General features: G+C 49.5%; 1 protein-coding gene across 2 annotated transcripts in view; it reads right to left on the reverse strand.

Annotated features, from left to right (window-relative positions):
• VSTM4 (V-set and transmembrane domain containing 4) overlaps nucleotides 1-13,351 on the reverse strand; it is a 100,216-nt gene extending 86,865 nt beyond the window's left edge. For both annotated transcript variants that reach the window (XM_032432437.1, XM_032432436.1), the window contains exons 1-2: nucleotides 13,292-13,351; nucleotides 4,977-5,375 (exon numbers count right to left, since the gene is read on the reverse strand). In XM_032432437.1, coding sequence (XP_032288328.1) covers nucleotides 4,977-5,375; nucleotides 13,292-13,346 — 454 coding nt within the window. In that variant the 5' untranslated portion in view covers nucleotides 13,347-13,351. The remainder of the gene's footprint in view (nucleotides 1-4,976; nucleotides 5,376-13,291) is intronic.
• Between the last annotated feature and the right edge of the window lie 42 nt (nucleotides 13,352-13,393).

Below are 13,393 nucleotides of genomic sequence, written 5' to 3' on the forward strand. Positions count from 1 at the left end.
TCCACACCTTATACAAAAATGGATTCCAAAGAGATAAAGGAGTAAAACGTTTTTTTAATCCTTTAAAAATATTAAAGAAAAATACAGAAAATACTTTTATAAGCTTGGGTGGGAAATACCTTCCTAGATAATATATGAAACCAAGGTACCACGTGCAATTTATTGAATAAATTACATCTCAATTAAAAAAAAATATGACTGAAAAAAGGAATATCATAAAGGAAAAAAACCCAGCAAATTTGACAACATAAATATCCTGAAAATGTAAAATATCTACGTGGTAAATAAATAAATAAATAAATAAAGTGTAAAGATAAGTAACAAAAAGGAAGAAAATTTTGTACCATATATAACAGCTAAAAAATTAATGATCAGATAAATATATATATATATATATATATATACACACATACATATGTATGTATACATACATATAAAAAAGACAGCAACCAATTGAAAAATAGGCAAAGGTTAGGGACAGGTGATTGACAGAAGAAATTTTTTTTTTTTAAAGATTTATTTATTTATTTTTAGAGAGAGAGAGAGAGAGAGAGAGCACGAACGGGAGGAGCACACGGAGAGGGAGAGAGAGAATGCCAAGCAGACTCCATGCTGGGCACGGAGCACAACACGGGGCTTGATCCCACAACCCTGAGACCACTACCTGAGCCGAAACCAAGAGTCAGACACTCAACTGAGTGTGGTACCCAAGCGCCCTGACAGAAGAAATTTTTTTAAACAGTCAATAAACATATGACAAGATGTTCAACCTCACTAACAATTGAATACAATAATTGAAATTAAATTGTATTGAAAATAATAATAGAAATTAAAACAACAATGAAATATTCTTTTTCCCATCATTGGGATAATGAAAAAGATTAATAACATCCATTGGTAATGAGGCTTCAGGGAAATAGACCCTATCATGCAATGATGGTCAGAGTATAAATTTGTAAAATCTTTTTGGAGACCCTACGGGCATTATCTATTAAAAATTTAAATATGCATAGCCTTAGGCCCAGCAATTCTCTTTCCAGGAATCCAACAGATGCACTTGAAAATGTGTAGAATGATGTTCACTGAAGCACTTGTTGTGTTAATGAAAAATTGGAAGTTTCGTGAGACTTCATCACTAGGGGAATGATGGCATGCAGTTTGGTGTTGTCTGGCTATGTAATATCAATTACGAAAAAGTGTAAATAACATCATCAGCAATACTTGTAAAGCATGAAGTGTAGTGTTGTTGGAATATATGTGTGGGTGTGCATTAAATGCCCACACAAGAGGGACTTGATGGGTGCAGACCACACCATTGATGATGATGACCTCTGGGGACGGCGTACACCTGAGGATGTTAGGATGTAAGACAGATCTCTGTGGGCTAGCATACACAAATAAGTCCTGAGGAAAGAGGAAGGATGGACAAGGGCCTTGCATGAGATGTACAGTTGGAATAGGCCAAGGGAAAGAGAGGTGACTTCTCCCAGAGAAGGTGACATTATCCACCAAGTCTTGCCTACCTCAAAGTATTGGTAGCAAGAAATGCTGCTATCAAAGAGCATTTCATTCATTCATCAAGTACTTATTGAGGGTCAACTGTATACCAGGCATTCCTAGTCCCCTCCTCTTCCTCCTCCTCATCATTATCTCTAAAAAGTCTGTATTACATAGAACCAATCCATAGGAAAAAGGCATTTTCAATGCTGGTGGGAATATAAATTCATTAACTATTCTAGAGGTCAATTCACCTCCTTAAATTGTTATCAGCCTAAATTATATCAATCATTAAATTGAATATACCTTTGGACCCAGCAATCTTATTTCCAGGACTTTATTCTAAAGGCAGGGACATTTATGGAGATTTATTGACAAGAATTTCGAACGACTTAACTGTCCAATAACAGTAATGGGAAAGATAAATTGTGATACGTCCCCATCATGGAATACTATCCCGCCATTAAAATTACGCGATGGAAGCATATTTAACAACATGGGAAAATGTGCACACTCTAGTAACATGAGAAAAGCCAATCAGAAAATAGTACTTAGGGTATGAGAGGAATTAGGTTTTTAATTTTTATTTGCATACAAGTGATTGGAAGGATCTACACTGAAATGTTAAGTTATGCCTGGGTGGAGATATTGCAAGCCATTTTTATTTTCTTCTTTAAGCCCTGTCAATATTTCTTCACATATCTCTACTTGAACTATATTATTTTTGCAATAGAAAACAGCCAACATTTGGGGACCAGGCTACACTGCTGTGACACCTGCCAGGAACCACCCCCTCAAGACACAGCAAGAGTCAACCTCCTTTTGCAACAGTGAGACGAGAAGACACCACGTACCAACCATTCTTCCTGGGAGTTTACAGTGGAAGACCAGCAATTTTATCTCACATTAAGAACAGTGCAAAGAGAGTGTGACAGTCCGTGGTCAAGGGCAGGGGAGAGCGGTAGTGTTAAAAACATTCCCGAGAAAATTTCCCCTCTCCTGTGAATGGCTTCAGAAGCCTGCAGGAAGGAGAGCAAAGTTGAGTTCCCGAGGACAGAGGGGCTCTGGAGCCCAGAGGAGGAAAGGCACTCACTGCAAAAAACACTTCTGAGAATTGCTATTCAGTGTTATCACCCAAAAGTATTTGCCCACAGAACTTTGCATTGTGTTTGGTTTTGTTCTGGTTTTCCATAAAACAATTATTAATATGAGATGAAGATTTAGGAAAACATGGCCCCTGGAAATGAGCAAGGAAAAGGGCCTGGGGAAATGGTGTCCCAGGAGGCTGGAGCCACGGGCCTGTTCCACGCCTTGCCCAGGAAGGACTAGTGAGCCAAGCTTCCGCACGCTCCCTCCCAGCCTGGGGTGGACATGTTCCAACCTAAACAAGACAGTCTGCTTTCAGGTCATTTATGTAGAGTCACCTTTTCTTAACCCTCCTGGTGGAGTCCCCTTGAAGCCTACATGGAATGTTCTAGAAGGTATGGTCATCACTTCCTAAGGTTTCCAATTGTCCCGTCGAAAAACCACAGCCCTGCCCAGAGGCTGAGACAGTGTGAGGAGCGGGAGGCTCTGAGGTTGAGCAGATGCAGCCAGGGAAGCCCAGCTCTGCTTTGAGATTAGAACAACTTCCAGGGCCTGAGGGGGATGAGCATGAGGCAGACAGACTGAGAGACAAGGGGAAGAGGAGGAAGAAAAGAGTAAGTGAAGGGAAGGGGAGGGAGGAGGGGAAGAATAGAAATGAGAGGACCAGGAGATGGAAAGAAAAGGAGAGAAAGAAGAGAAAGGAGGTTCAGAGAAGAGAGCGGAAACAGGAGGAAGGGCGGGGAGGGGGAGAAGGGGGACAAGGGTCTGTATTTCCAGTGAAACCTTATGAACCACCTCAGATTCGGGGAGCAAGTACCTAAATAAATGTTCTAGAAGGAACCCACCTTCAATGAAAGTAGATTCACATTAAATAATGAACTAGATGACTGCACTTGAAAGCAGGGAACGTTTTCATCTATTTTAATTTGCACAGAGTCCTCACTACCAAGAGGTGTAATGTACAGTTCCAGAATATACGGTGACATAAACATAAAAAGGACATGTATAAGATCTTATGTTTCAGAGCTAAGTGATATTCAGAGTGGATTCCCTCCTCAGCCCATGGTCATCTGATGCATTTTTCTGTTTTCTGTGCCAAAAGATATATTTATACTAATAGTCATTTGTTTTCTTGAATGAATTTGCTTAGGGAGAAAAAGTGCACATTTCAGATAATACATCATTCCATGCTTTAGAAGATTATAATGAGCAAACTCCAAAGGCAAATAAAGTTGTACTAACCACTATCTACATAAATTATCTACTTTAACATGTCCCTTATTCATGCAGGATATTAAAAATACCCTTTCTCCTTCTATCAAAAAAAAAAAAACAAAACAACCTCTTCACAACTGAGTTTTATCCCTTCAAAAAAAGCTTATCAAAACAACATCACTGGGCGCCTGGGTGGCTCAGTCGTTAAGCGTCTGCCTTCGGCTCAAGTCATGATCCCAGGGTCCTGGGATCGAGTCCCACATCGGGCTCCCAGCTCCGTGGGAGGCCTGCTTCTCCCTCTCCCACTCCCCCTGCTTGTGTTCCCTCTCTCGCTATCTCTCTCTCTGTCAAATAAATAAATAAAATCTTAAAAAAAAAAAAAAACAACATCACTAATGCCTTTAATATTATATTACATGCATATAATAATATCAGATTCTTTCTCACACTTGGGACCATCAGCTTTACTTTGTGATCCTCTTTATCTTGTACCAGACCAAATTCAAGTTCAAAACAATAAAAAATGTAATATTTAGCACACAATAGCAAGTCTTATTAAAACTGTAGAACATTTGTGATAAAAAATGATAACCTTCGAATATGGTGCTTGGTAGCTAAGATGTTCCAGAACACGGCCCATGCCTCCAATCTTTCTCCAGGAAGGGTGGGCTACCTCTGGTCCTCTGCCCACTTTCAGATGAATTTCTCAGGGAGATGTTGCCTGGGGCTTGGATCAGTTCCTCTAGGCAACAGATCAGAGCCACCAGCCTGCCCTGCTCAGAGGCCTGGAAACTGACATCAGGACCTCCTGATGCATGCCTCCTCCGGGGGATGCCCAGCACCCTCCAGCCAAAGCAACCAAGGCTGCACAGACCTGAGCTGGGGGCAAAGCACACACACAACCAGTCCAATCTTTTAGACATGAAGGTTTTGCCCAGGGCTATGTTGGGCAGAATGGGGCCAGGCACTTGCTCCTTCCTCTCCTTACTTCCATGTTAGCCCCAGTGTCCAAGGAAAGATCTATCCTCATCCCCACAACCTGGTTCACATGGCCCACAGAGGCCATGAAAATGCATTCTAGCCCAGCAGAGCCATCTGGGGGCCCCTACCTCGCCGATTAGAGGAAGGACCACTGATCTGTCCCCCCATCTCTCCCCAAAGAGCGGATATGCTCTTACCTCTCATTTCCGTCGCTGAGGAGCCGTTGGACCAGGCAGTCCACTTATTTCTGTGCTTGCTAATTTCCTGGACTTTGCAGACATAATGCCCTTGATCTGCTGGCCGGAGGGTCAAAACCGAGAGTGTGTAGAGTGCCCCGCGCCTCTCCTCAAGGAGGCACAGCCTCTGCCGGAAGGCGCTGCGGCTGTAATTCCCATAGTACTGCACCACCCGGAGCTTGGTCATCTTAACCATCAAGGCTTCCGGGGAGTTGGGGCGTGCAAAGAACCAGCGCACGGCCAGCAAGCTGTCCTTCCGTCTCTTCTGGGAGACATGGCAGAGAAGAGTGGCATTTTCCCCCTCCAGGTAGTCAACCACAGGCCCCGGGGACACAGTGACATTGAGGGCCCCACACACCTCTGCAGAGAAAAAAGGAAGAAAATGAGCATGGCCACTGCCTTTCCCCAGAAGGACACACAGTGCATCTTTTCTCCGGGAGCCAACTGCGTGGCCAGAGGGGCAGGCCACCCTGATCCCCTCCACACTCACTCTGTGCCTCTGTGGTGGACAGGAGGACTCCTTCTGGAGCATGGCGGGGACAGGGGGTTTCTGTGGGCTCCCATGTCCTCATCCATGGGACAATCCCACCCACATGAGATGCCACTGACCACCTGGCCCAGACATAGTTGAAAATTTTCTTTAATTAGTTGCTGACATTTAACACTCAGGACATTTCACATAAAGATTTGGGTTTTTGGAATCCCTTAAAAATTTCCAGCCCATATCCCATCCACCTGCCTCCCAGGGTCACTTTAGATCAGTTTCATCACCTGCCTAAGGTGGCAGTGCTGTGGGTCCAGGAGCTGCCCTTCCAAGCCCCTTGCCCTGTCTCCGTGATTCCCACTGTAACCAAGGCAGAGCATCAGTGCTAGTCAGGCAGGCATTGAACTAGTACCGAGGAGCTGGGGCAGCAGAGGTTTCTCGGTGTCTTGCTCTAAGTCTTTTGTGCACTTAGGTCCACGGTCTCAGAGCTGCAGTGCAGGAATAAAGAATGAACAAACCCAGGAACAGGGAGGAGTGGGAGAACCCCCCAACAACTCAAAAGATGCTCCAAAATTCCAGACCTGGTCTACTACATCCCGTCCTTTGTTTTCTTCACTAGATCCACTCCCAAGGGCTGCCCCTCCCGAACTGCCCTTCTGCCCCCCAAGCTGACCTTGGAGGGAGCCACCCCAACACCCACTCAGACCAGACAGACCAGAGGACCTCACACAGAGACCTCCCCCTGGGAGACTCACTACATGGTGACAACAGGGACCGAGCAGTGTGGCCGTCCTGCCCTGGAGCTCACCGCTGGAGCCATCAGCTGGAAGGCGGAGCCCAGAAAGGATGTTTCCACACAGGATGCCCAGAACCTGACAGCAGGGCTGTCTTCACCCCAGGTCCCACATCCTCCCCCTGCACTGCCAACTGCCCAACAGCAGTAAGCACCACCCCCTGCCTGCCCCACCACACAAGCAGGGGTCCCTGGGGTATCTCAAGCCCCAAATGTCACCTCTCGTCACAAGAAGGGGCTTGGGTCCTGATGTGAGGGTCACCAAAAGCTTTGAACTCTGGCCAATGCTGCAGGTAAGCAAGGAGGAAGGATAAAAAGAGATCAGGAAAGACTTGAACCCTCCACTAGGAAGAGGCCGTGAGTCAACAAGGTGAGGCCCTATCTCTGTCGGGGTGGGAAAGACTCCCGTGAAAAATATTCTTCATGGTAAAAGTCCAGGCAATAAGCTCATCCTCCTATATGGCTTCCACTATTGAGTTCATAAACTGAATACGTTCAGAGAATGATGGAAGGGTCAATTTTCTCTAATTTTCTTTCCCATCTCTCAGATGCCAGGCCCACCAGGATACTCCAGGACACTCCAAGATCCTTAACTTAATCACATCCATAAAGTACCTTTTGCCACATAAGGTAATATTCACAGGTTCCAGGAATTAGGACCCAGACATCGTTGGGGGCCATCACTCAGTTTTACCACATCATGATAATCTTTTGTTACCTTAAAAAACAGATGGACATAAATTCACAAGAAAAAGGTTGGTGCTGGGCTGGACTCTCCTTGTGGAAAAGAATGAGATCTTCTATGCCTACAGTGACAAAGGATAAAGCCAGTCCAGGGAGATACTGCAGGAATGAAGAGCATCAGCAACCAAGGAAGGTGCACATTCTCTAGTAACAATCTCCCTGTGACAGAAATCGCTCACGTAGGACAAAAGAGGAGGGAATGCTCCCCGCTGTCCCCCTTGCATCTCGCCCATCTGCCCTACACCTTGCCCAGACGCCATATTAAATTAGCCCAAGTCCCTCCTGACTGCTAAGGCCCTGTCTGAAGTCCCCATGGGCCACAGCCGGGACACCAGGCTGACCTGCTCCAACAGCTGCCTGGGGATCGGCAGGAGGAGAGCCGCAGAGAGCGGCAGCTGGCTTCCAGAACTGAAGCCCAGCTTTACCCGCCCCCAAGGGCCCCCCACTGGAGTCAAGGGGAGAACTGGGGAAGGCAGGAAATTGAAACAAGATGGGTGGGATGAGAGAGCCCAGACCCCACACCCCAGTCTCCTCCTATTAACGCCGAGTGAAGGAGGGATTATTTATAGTGACTGAAACCAGGAGAATGTGCCAAGTGCTCAGTCCCCATGGGAAGCCAGATTCCATCCTGGAGGCAAACGAGTAACCCTTCCACTTCTGCAGCTCAGACCAGGAGTCAGCAGCTCCCGGGAAAGCCAATGGACCAAACCATCTGCCTCAAAGGACCCTTCCTTTTCTCTTTACCAGGGCGCCTCTCCACCTTCATTCAGCCCCATGTTCTCTTACAAATGGTCCACGCATGCTTCTCCCACCAAAGTGCAAAGACCCCTGTTGCGGATTGAATTGTGACCCCAAATTTATATGTTGGAAGCCCAAATCCCCACTCCTCAGAATGTGACTGTATTTGGAGATAGGACCTTTCTAGAGGTGATTAAGTTAAAATGGAGCTATTAGAGAGGGCCTTAATCCAACATGTGCAGTGTCCTTATAAGAGGAACTTGGGCACGATACGTGCACACACAGAAGGTAGCCCATGTGAGGACACAGGGAGAATACGGCCATCTGCAAGCCAAACAGGGAGCCTTGAGAGAAACCAACCCTCCCAATACCTCGAGCTCACATTTCAGGCCTCCAGGACAATGGGAAATAAATGTGTGTTGTTTAAGTCCCCCAGTCCGTGGCACTTTGTTCCGACAACCCCAGCGAGCCATACAACCTTGTTCACAGGAAGGAAGGCTCGTTTGGCCCTACGTCTGCCACCAACCCAGATATTTACACCCACTTTCAACTCAAAGGCATGGCTGGAGGATGACCGAAATTCAGGGCCAAGGGCCCTTCAGGGGCATAAAGCTTTGCTAGAGGACATGGGCTCTCAGGGGGCCCCAGGCCTGCAATGAGCCTTCCTTGAGAGCCAGGTGTTCCCAGTAGTACCCTCTCTTTGGTTCTAGTTAAAACCCAGCGAACACAGCTCCCGCGCCAGCCTGGGGAAGGAGGCGGAAAAGTGCAGGTAGAGGCCCCAGTGCTTAGCAGAGGTCAGCTGAGCTGGATATTTGGTTAAATACTAGAAAAAACAGCATCACACAGCATCTGCCCGGCTGCAGCCAGCAGGGCCCCTAAGGCTCAGCAGAGAACACAGCAGGTGGGAGTCAGGACGGTGGGAAGCAAGGGCAACACCAACCAACGTATGGAGTCAGGCTGACCAGAAGGCGGTGCCCGTAGGAGTCCAGGCCTTTCTCTTCTGCCTCTGTCTGAATGATAGAAAATATACCCACCTACAGGGCAGAGGGGCAAGCCAAACAAACAAGGGCCAAGCCAGCTACATGACAGGACAGGATGGGTGTCACCCTCCGGGCAGGGTGGTCTCCCCTCTCCTGGCCTAGGATGGAGAATTGTCAAAAAGTCATTCTTACCCAGAGAAGAACTGAATTTCTTGCTTTGTGACCCTGCCTTGCAGGGAAGTGAGATGGGAGGTAGACTCCCCTACCCCCACCGGCCCCCGCCGCAGGCACCTCTCCACCCAGAGTTCCCACTTCCTCCAGCTTCTGTCCCAGCCTATGCTTTGTTAATCACTCAACAAATACTTGCTGAGCAACAGCATTGAGCCAGGCACTACACAAAGAAGACAGCATTCCTGGGGCACCTGGGTGGCTCAGTTGTTAAGCGTCTGCCTTCTGCTCGGGTCGTGATCCCAGGGTCCTGGGATCGAGCCCCGCATCGGGCTCCCTCCTCAGCGGGAAGCCTGCTTCTCCCTCTCCCACTCCGCCTGCTTGTGTTCCTCTCTCTCTGTCAAATAAATAAATAAAATCTTAAAAAAAAAAAAAAAAGAAGACAGCATTCCTAACCTCATGGAGCTGACAGTCCAGTGGGCAAGGCAGCTGGTCCCGGGGAAAACGACACAGGAGGAACGGCAAACAGTGTCACATGCTACAGGGAAAAGGTGCAAGGCTTTAAAAAAAATCAGGGCAAGATCCCGATCTAGTCTGTGGTGGGGTCAGGGAAGAAGGAGACTCTGGGGAGGTGAGCTAAAGGCTGAGTTGGGGTAAATGACATAAAATTCAGGAGAGTAGGTGTGCCTGGATGGCTCAGTCAGTTAAGCATCTGGCCTTTGGCTCAGGTCATGATCTCAGGGTCCTGGGATTGAGCCCCACATGGGGCTCCCTGCTTTTCCCTCTCCCTCTGCCTGCCCCCCCCCCACTGCTTGTGCCCTTGCGCTCTCTCTCTCTCTGTGTCAAATAAATAAATAAAATATTTTTTTAAAAAAATCAGGAGAGTAGAAAAGAGTGACCTTCCTGGGAGAGAGGGGGTGCCACCTGTGCAAAGACCCTGGGGCACAAGGAACCTAGTGCAGGCTGGAGGGAGAAAGCACAGCGCCCTCTGGTGAAGGGCACCACACAGTGGCCCAGAAAGCCACGGGGCCTGCCAGCCGATCTCAGACCCAGATCTCCACCCCTATAAGGACCCCTCCAAGGCCAGTTCTTAAAGGAGGAATATGACAACTTTGGGAGGGAAGAGGCTGAATGAAACAGAGCAAACGGGATTCTGGCCACAAGGAACCCTCCCCCATGTGGGCTGGGCACTGGGGATTCTCATAGCCCAGGCCTTCCCAGTGGCTTGGTGGGGCTGGGCAGAGAGCCGGGGGTTGGTATTTAATACAGCAGGGCTAGAAACTTGGTGCCATTAGATATGAGGCTCTCCTCATCTGAAAAATTGGAAAATAATGCCTGGCAAGGTGAGTGTAGGCTCCAATGAGGAAACACCTTCAAAATACTGATATTCGTCTATAAGCTCTGAAAGCTAGGCAGGGGAGGGCAACAGAAAGTGACACACGCCGACCTGTGAGCAGGGTGGGCTTCTTGGGTGTACGATCCACAGTCATCCAGGGCCCTGCACTTGGAAGGGCCCACTGCTTGGCTTCATCTCCGCTGTCACTCTCTTGAAATTTTTGAATCAAGGACCCCACATTTTCATGTTGCGTTGGATCCCACAAATTATGTAGCTGATTCCGCCTATAGATGAATATAGGCACCTCCACGAATTAAATTCCTGTGGACAGGATTTCTGGGGTCTAACCCTCTGGCTCCCGTTTGGATACTGTCGTGAGAAGGACTAACACAGCTCTGAAAACAGCTCGGAAGAAGCTGTTTGTATACCAAACAGTATACAACCTACTCATCCAGTACAGAGCCTCTGTCTCTGCCTCTAGCACTGGCCACGCAGCGGAGGAGGGCAATTTCCAGCTGCAGGGGAGTGTAGGACTTCTAACAGAAACAAGGCACCCACCTGGCCTGGGACCTAGAGGGGGTATGGCCACCAGCGATGGGCTAGTGGCTCTGTGCCCCGCGCTCCTTCTCTGTCCTGAAGAAACTGCTCCCTCTCACTCAGATCATTCCTCTGACTGCTGCCCTGAATTTTATGTCATTAACTCCAACTCAGCCTTCAGCTCCCCAGGGTCTCTTTCTTCCCTGACCGCACTCAGCCAGAAGTGTCTGCATGTATAAAGAATGCAAATCATGCGTACCAATCAGCAGCAAAAATCTCATTCTTAGCAAAAAGATAGTCTGAATTCATGACAAATAAATCTCTGAAAGAAATACATTTGTATTATTTAAAAACCCAAGGCACTGGGAGCCTGTATTTATCAAGCACCAAGCAGAGGTGCTATGAGACCTAGCCTATGGGGTGTTGCATCCACATTAAGCCCATCCCCTGAAAATAGCTCTCATCCGGGACAAACACGGGACCCTGACCAACGATAAAGGCTACCACTCTATGCCAAGCAGTGTTCTAAGCGCTTTAGGTTTATTTTCCCAATTGATCCTCATACTATGTTTATCCTCATTTTACAGAGAAGAGGGCTGCCTCACAGAGAAGCAAAGCCCACTGCTCAAGCTCACACAGAACACGGCAGAGCTGGAATTTGAACACAAGCCATGTGGCTTCAAAGGCGACTCTCAACCACCACTCTGGACCACAGCTTGGCTTTGGGTAAATATTTGGCCCTCGGTTTCCTTTCTTATAAAATGAGGGGTTGAACCACATAACTGCTAAGGTCCCACTCTGTCCCCAAATCAAGAAGTAGGAAAGTGCAGCGGTAAAGAGTCCGGAACTAGGTACAAAGCAGCTCTGACAGGCCCGCCGGGGGGGATCGTGGCCAGGGCTGTCATGATAATCCACCCCATGGCCTTGGGCACAGCCAGGGCAGACTCTATAAAGGATCCCGAATTGCAGCTCTCAAGCCTCCTGAAGTCTCCTGAAAACACAAAAATGTCCTTGACTCCCCACCCTCCCCAAAAGTCACTCTCTGGGGGTGCCCTCCTTGATAGCACCTGTGATCAGGAAGGTGGTCAGGGAGCCTGGGGGGCGGGGGGCTGAGGACCCTCGTGCCCCCTTGCATCCTCTTGGCTGCTGGCTACTCCACCAGAGCTGTCCTGGCCCAACCATCCCAGTCAACGTCCCAGTCAAACCTCCAGTCACTATCAGCCAAGACGATGACAAGGATGACAAAAGCATTTCCCAGAGCACCGATTTCAGATTCACCAGAAACCCCGCTGCCCTGGTAGCCAGGGGACAAGGGGTGAAGTTCTCCCCACTGTGATCCAAGTCCCTCCTCCTCACGCTCTGATCTATGCCGGCTCATACGCCAGCTCGACCACTTGGGAGCTGGGTCACCCTTGGAAAACCACTTAACTCTGACCATCAGCGTCCTTACTTACGAAACACAGCTTAGACCTGCTGAGCACACTGGAGAGCCAGGCTCCCTGGGTTCAAACCCCTGCTCCACAACTCACAAGCCTCCTGACTTAAGCCAAGTCGATTCCTGGGCCTGAGCCTCAGTTTCCTCATTTATAAAATGGGGATACTAACAGCACCTCCTCCAGAGGTTACTGGCAAATTGAGTTAATGTTTGCAAGGCACCTGGATATATAAATTTTGCTCTTGTCATGATTACTTTAAAGCGTTGTTGTGATTAAATGAGACAGTGTGTAGCAGGACACCTGGCCCCCAACAGGCACCCAGGAAATGTAAGAGCCAACGAAATATTCATTATTGATTATTATTCTCGCCAGCGTGGACTTTTCAGCTCCGAGGCAGGCGGGAAGGGCTCGGGAAATCAAGAGAGACGCTTCTTCAGCAACTCGGAAGTGAGAGCAGCAATCCCAAGAGAGAGCCAGCAGTGCAAGCAGAGGCTGTCCTAAAGCAGGGTGTTCGGGTAAAGGGTCCCACGTCTTCCAGGCGCGGACACCGCGTCGCACCGGGCCTGCTCTCGCAAAGCGCCCGCCGACAAGCCCCGGGTTGCTGGGGCAGATCCAGCCCTCCCGACCGGGTCGGAGACACTCTCCGCAGAGGTAGAGGAAAGTTGCTGCCAGCCTAACCTGCCAACAGTTGTGGGTCCTGACTGTCGTGGAGAAAGCAAGCAAGCAAGCAAGCCAACAGCTAGGGCCGGCGCGTCCCTGCTTCAATCTTGCCCCCTAAGTCCCGGCCCCGGGAGGGCGCGGGGGCTGTTGCGAGTGGGCCCCGCGGAGGCAGGAAGGGGGCCCCGCACGGCCGCCGCGGGGAGCCGGGGAGGCGCCGCCGCGCTCCGCGGGGCGGGCGCGGCCACAGGGACCCGCGGAACCCCGGCCCGCCGGGCGCGGACGGGGAGGGGGCGGCCCGGGAGGCGGTAGGGCCTCCCCGCCAGGCCCCGGCCCCGAGCCCCGGCCTCCCCGGCGCGGGCTGCCCTCGCCCCACCCGCGCGCCCGGCCCCGCCGCGCTTACCCGGGGCCGGAGCCCGCGCCAGCAGCACGGCCGCCGCCAGCGCCAGGAGCCGCATCTCCCCGCCGCCGCCCGGCGCTGTGACGCCCGAGCAGCGACCCCGAT

The sequence above is a fragment of the Phoca vitulina genome, unplaced genomic scaffold, assembly GCF_004348235.1.
Source record: "Phoca vitulina isolate PV1807 unplaced genomic scaffold, GSC_HSeal_1.0 scaffold48, whole genome shotgun sequence".
Classification (NCBI taxonomy): Eukaryota; Metazoa; Chordata; class Mammalia; order Carnivora; family Phocidae; genus Phoca; species Phoca vitulina.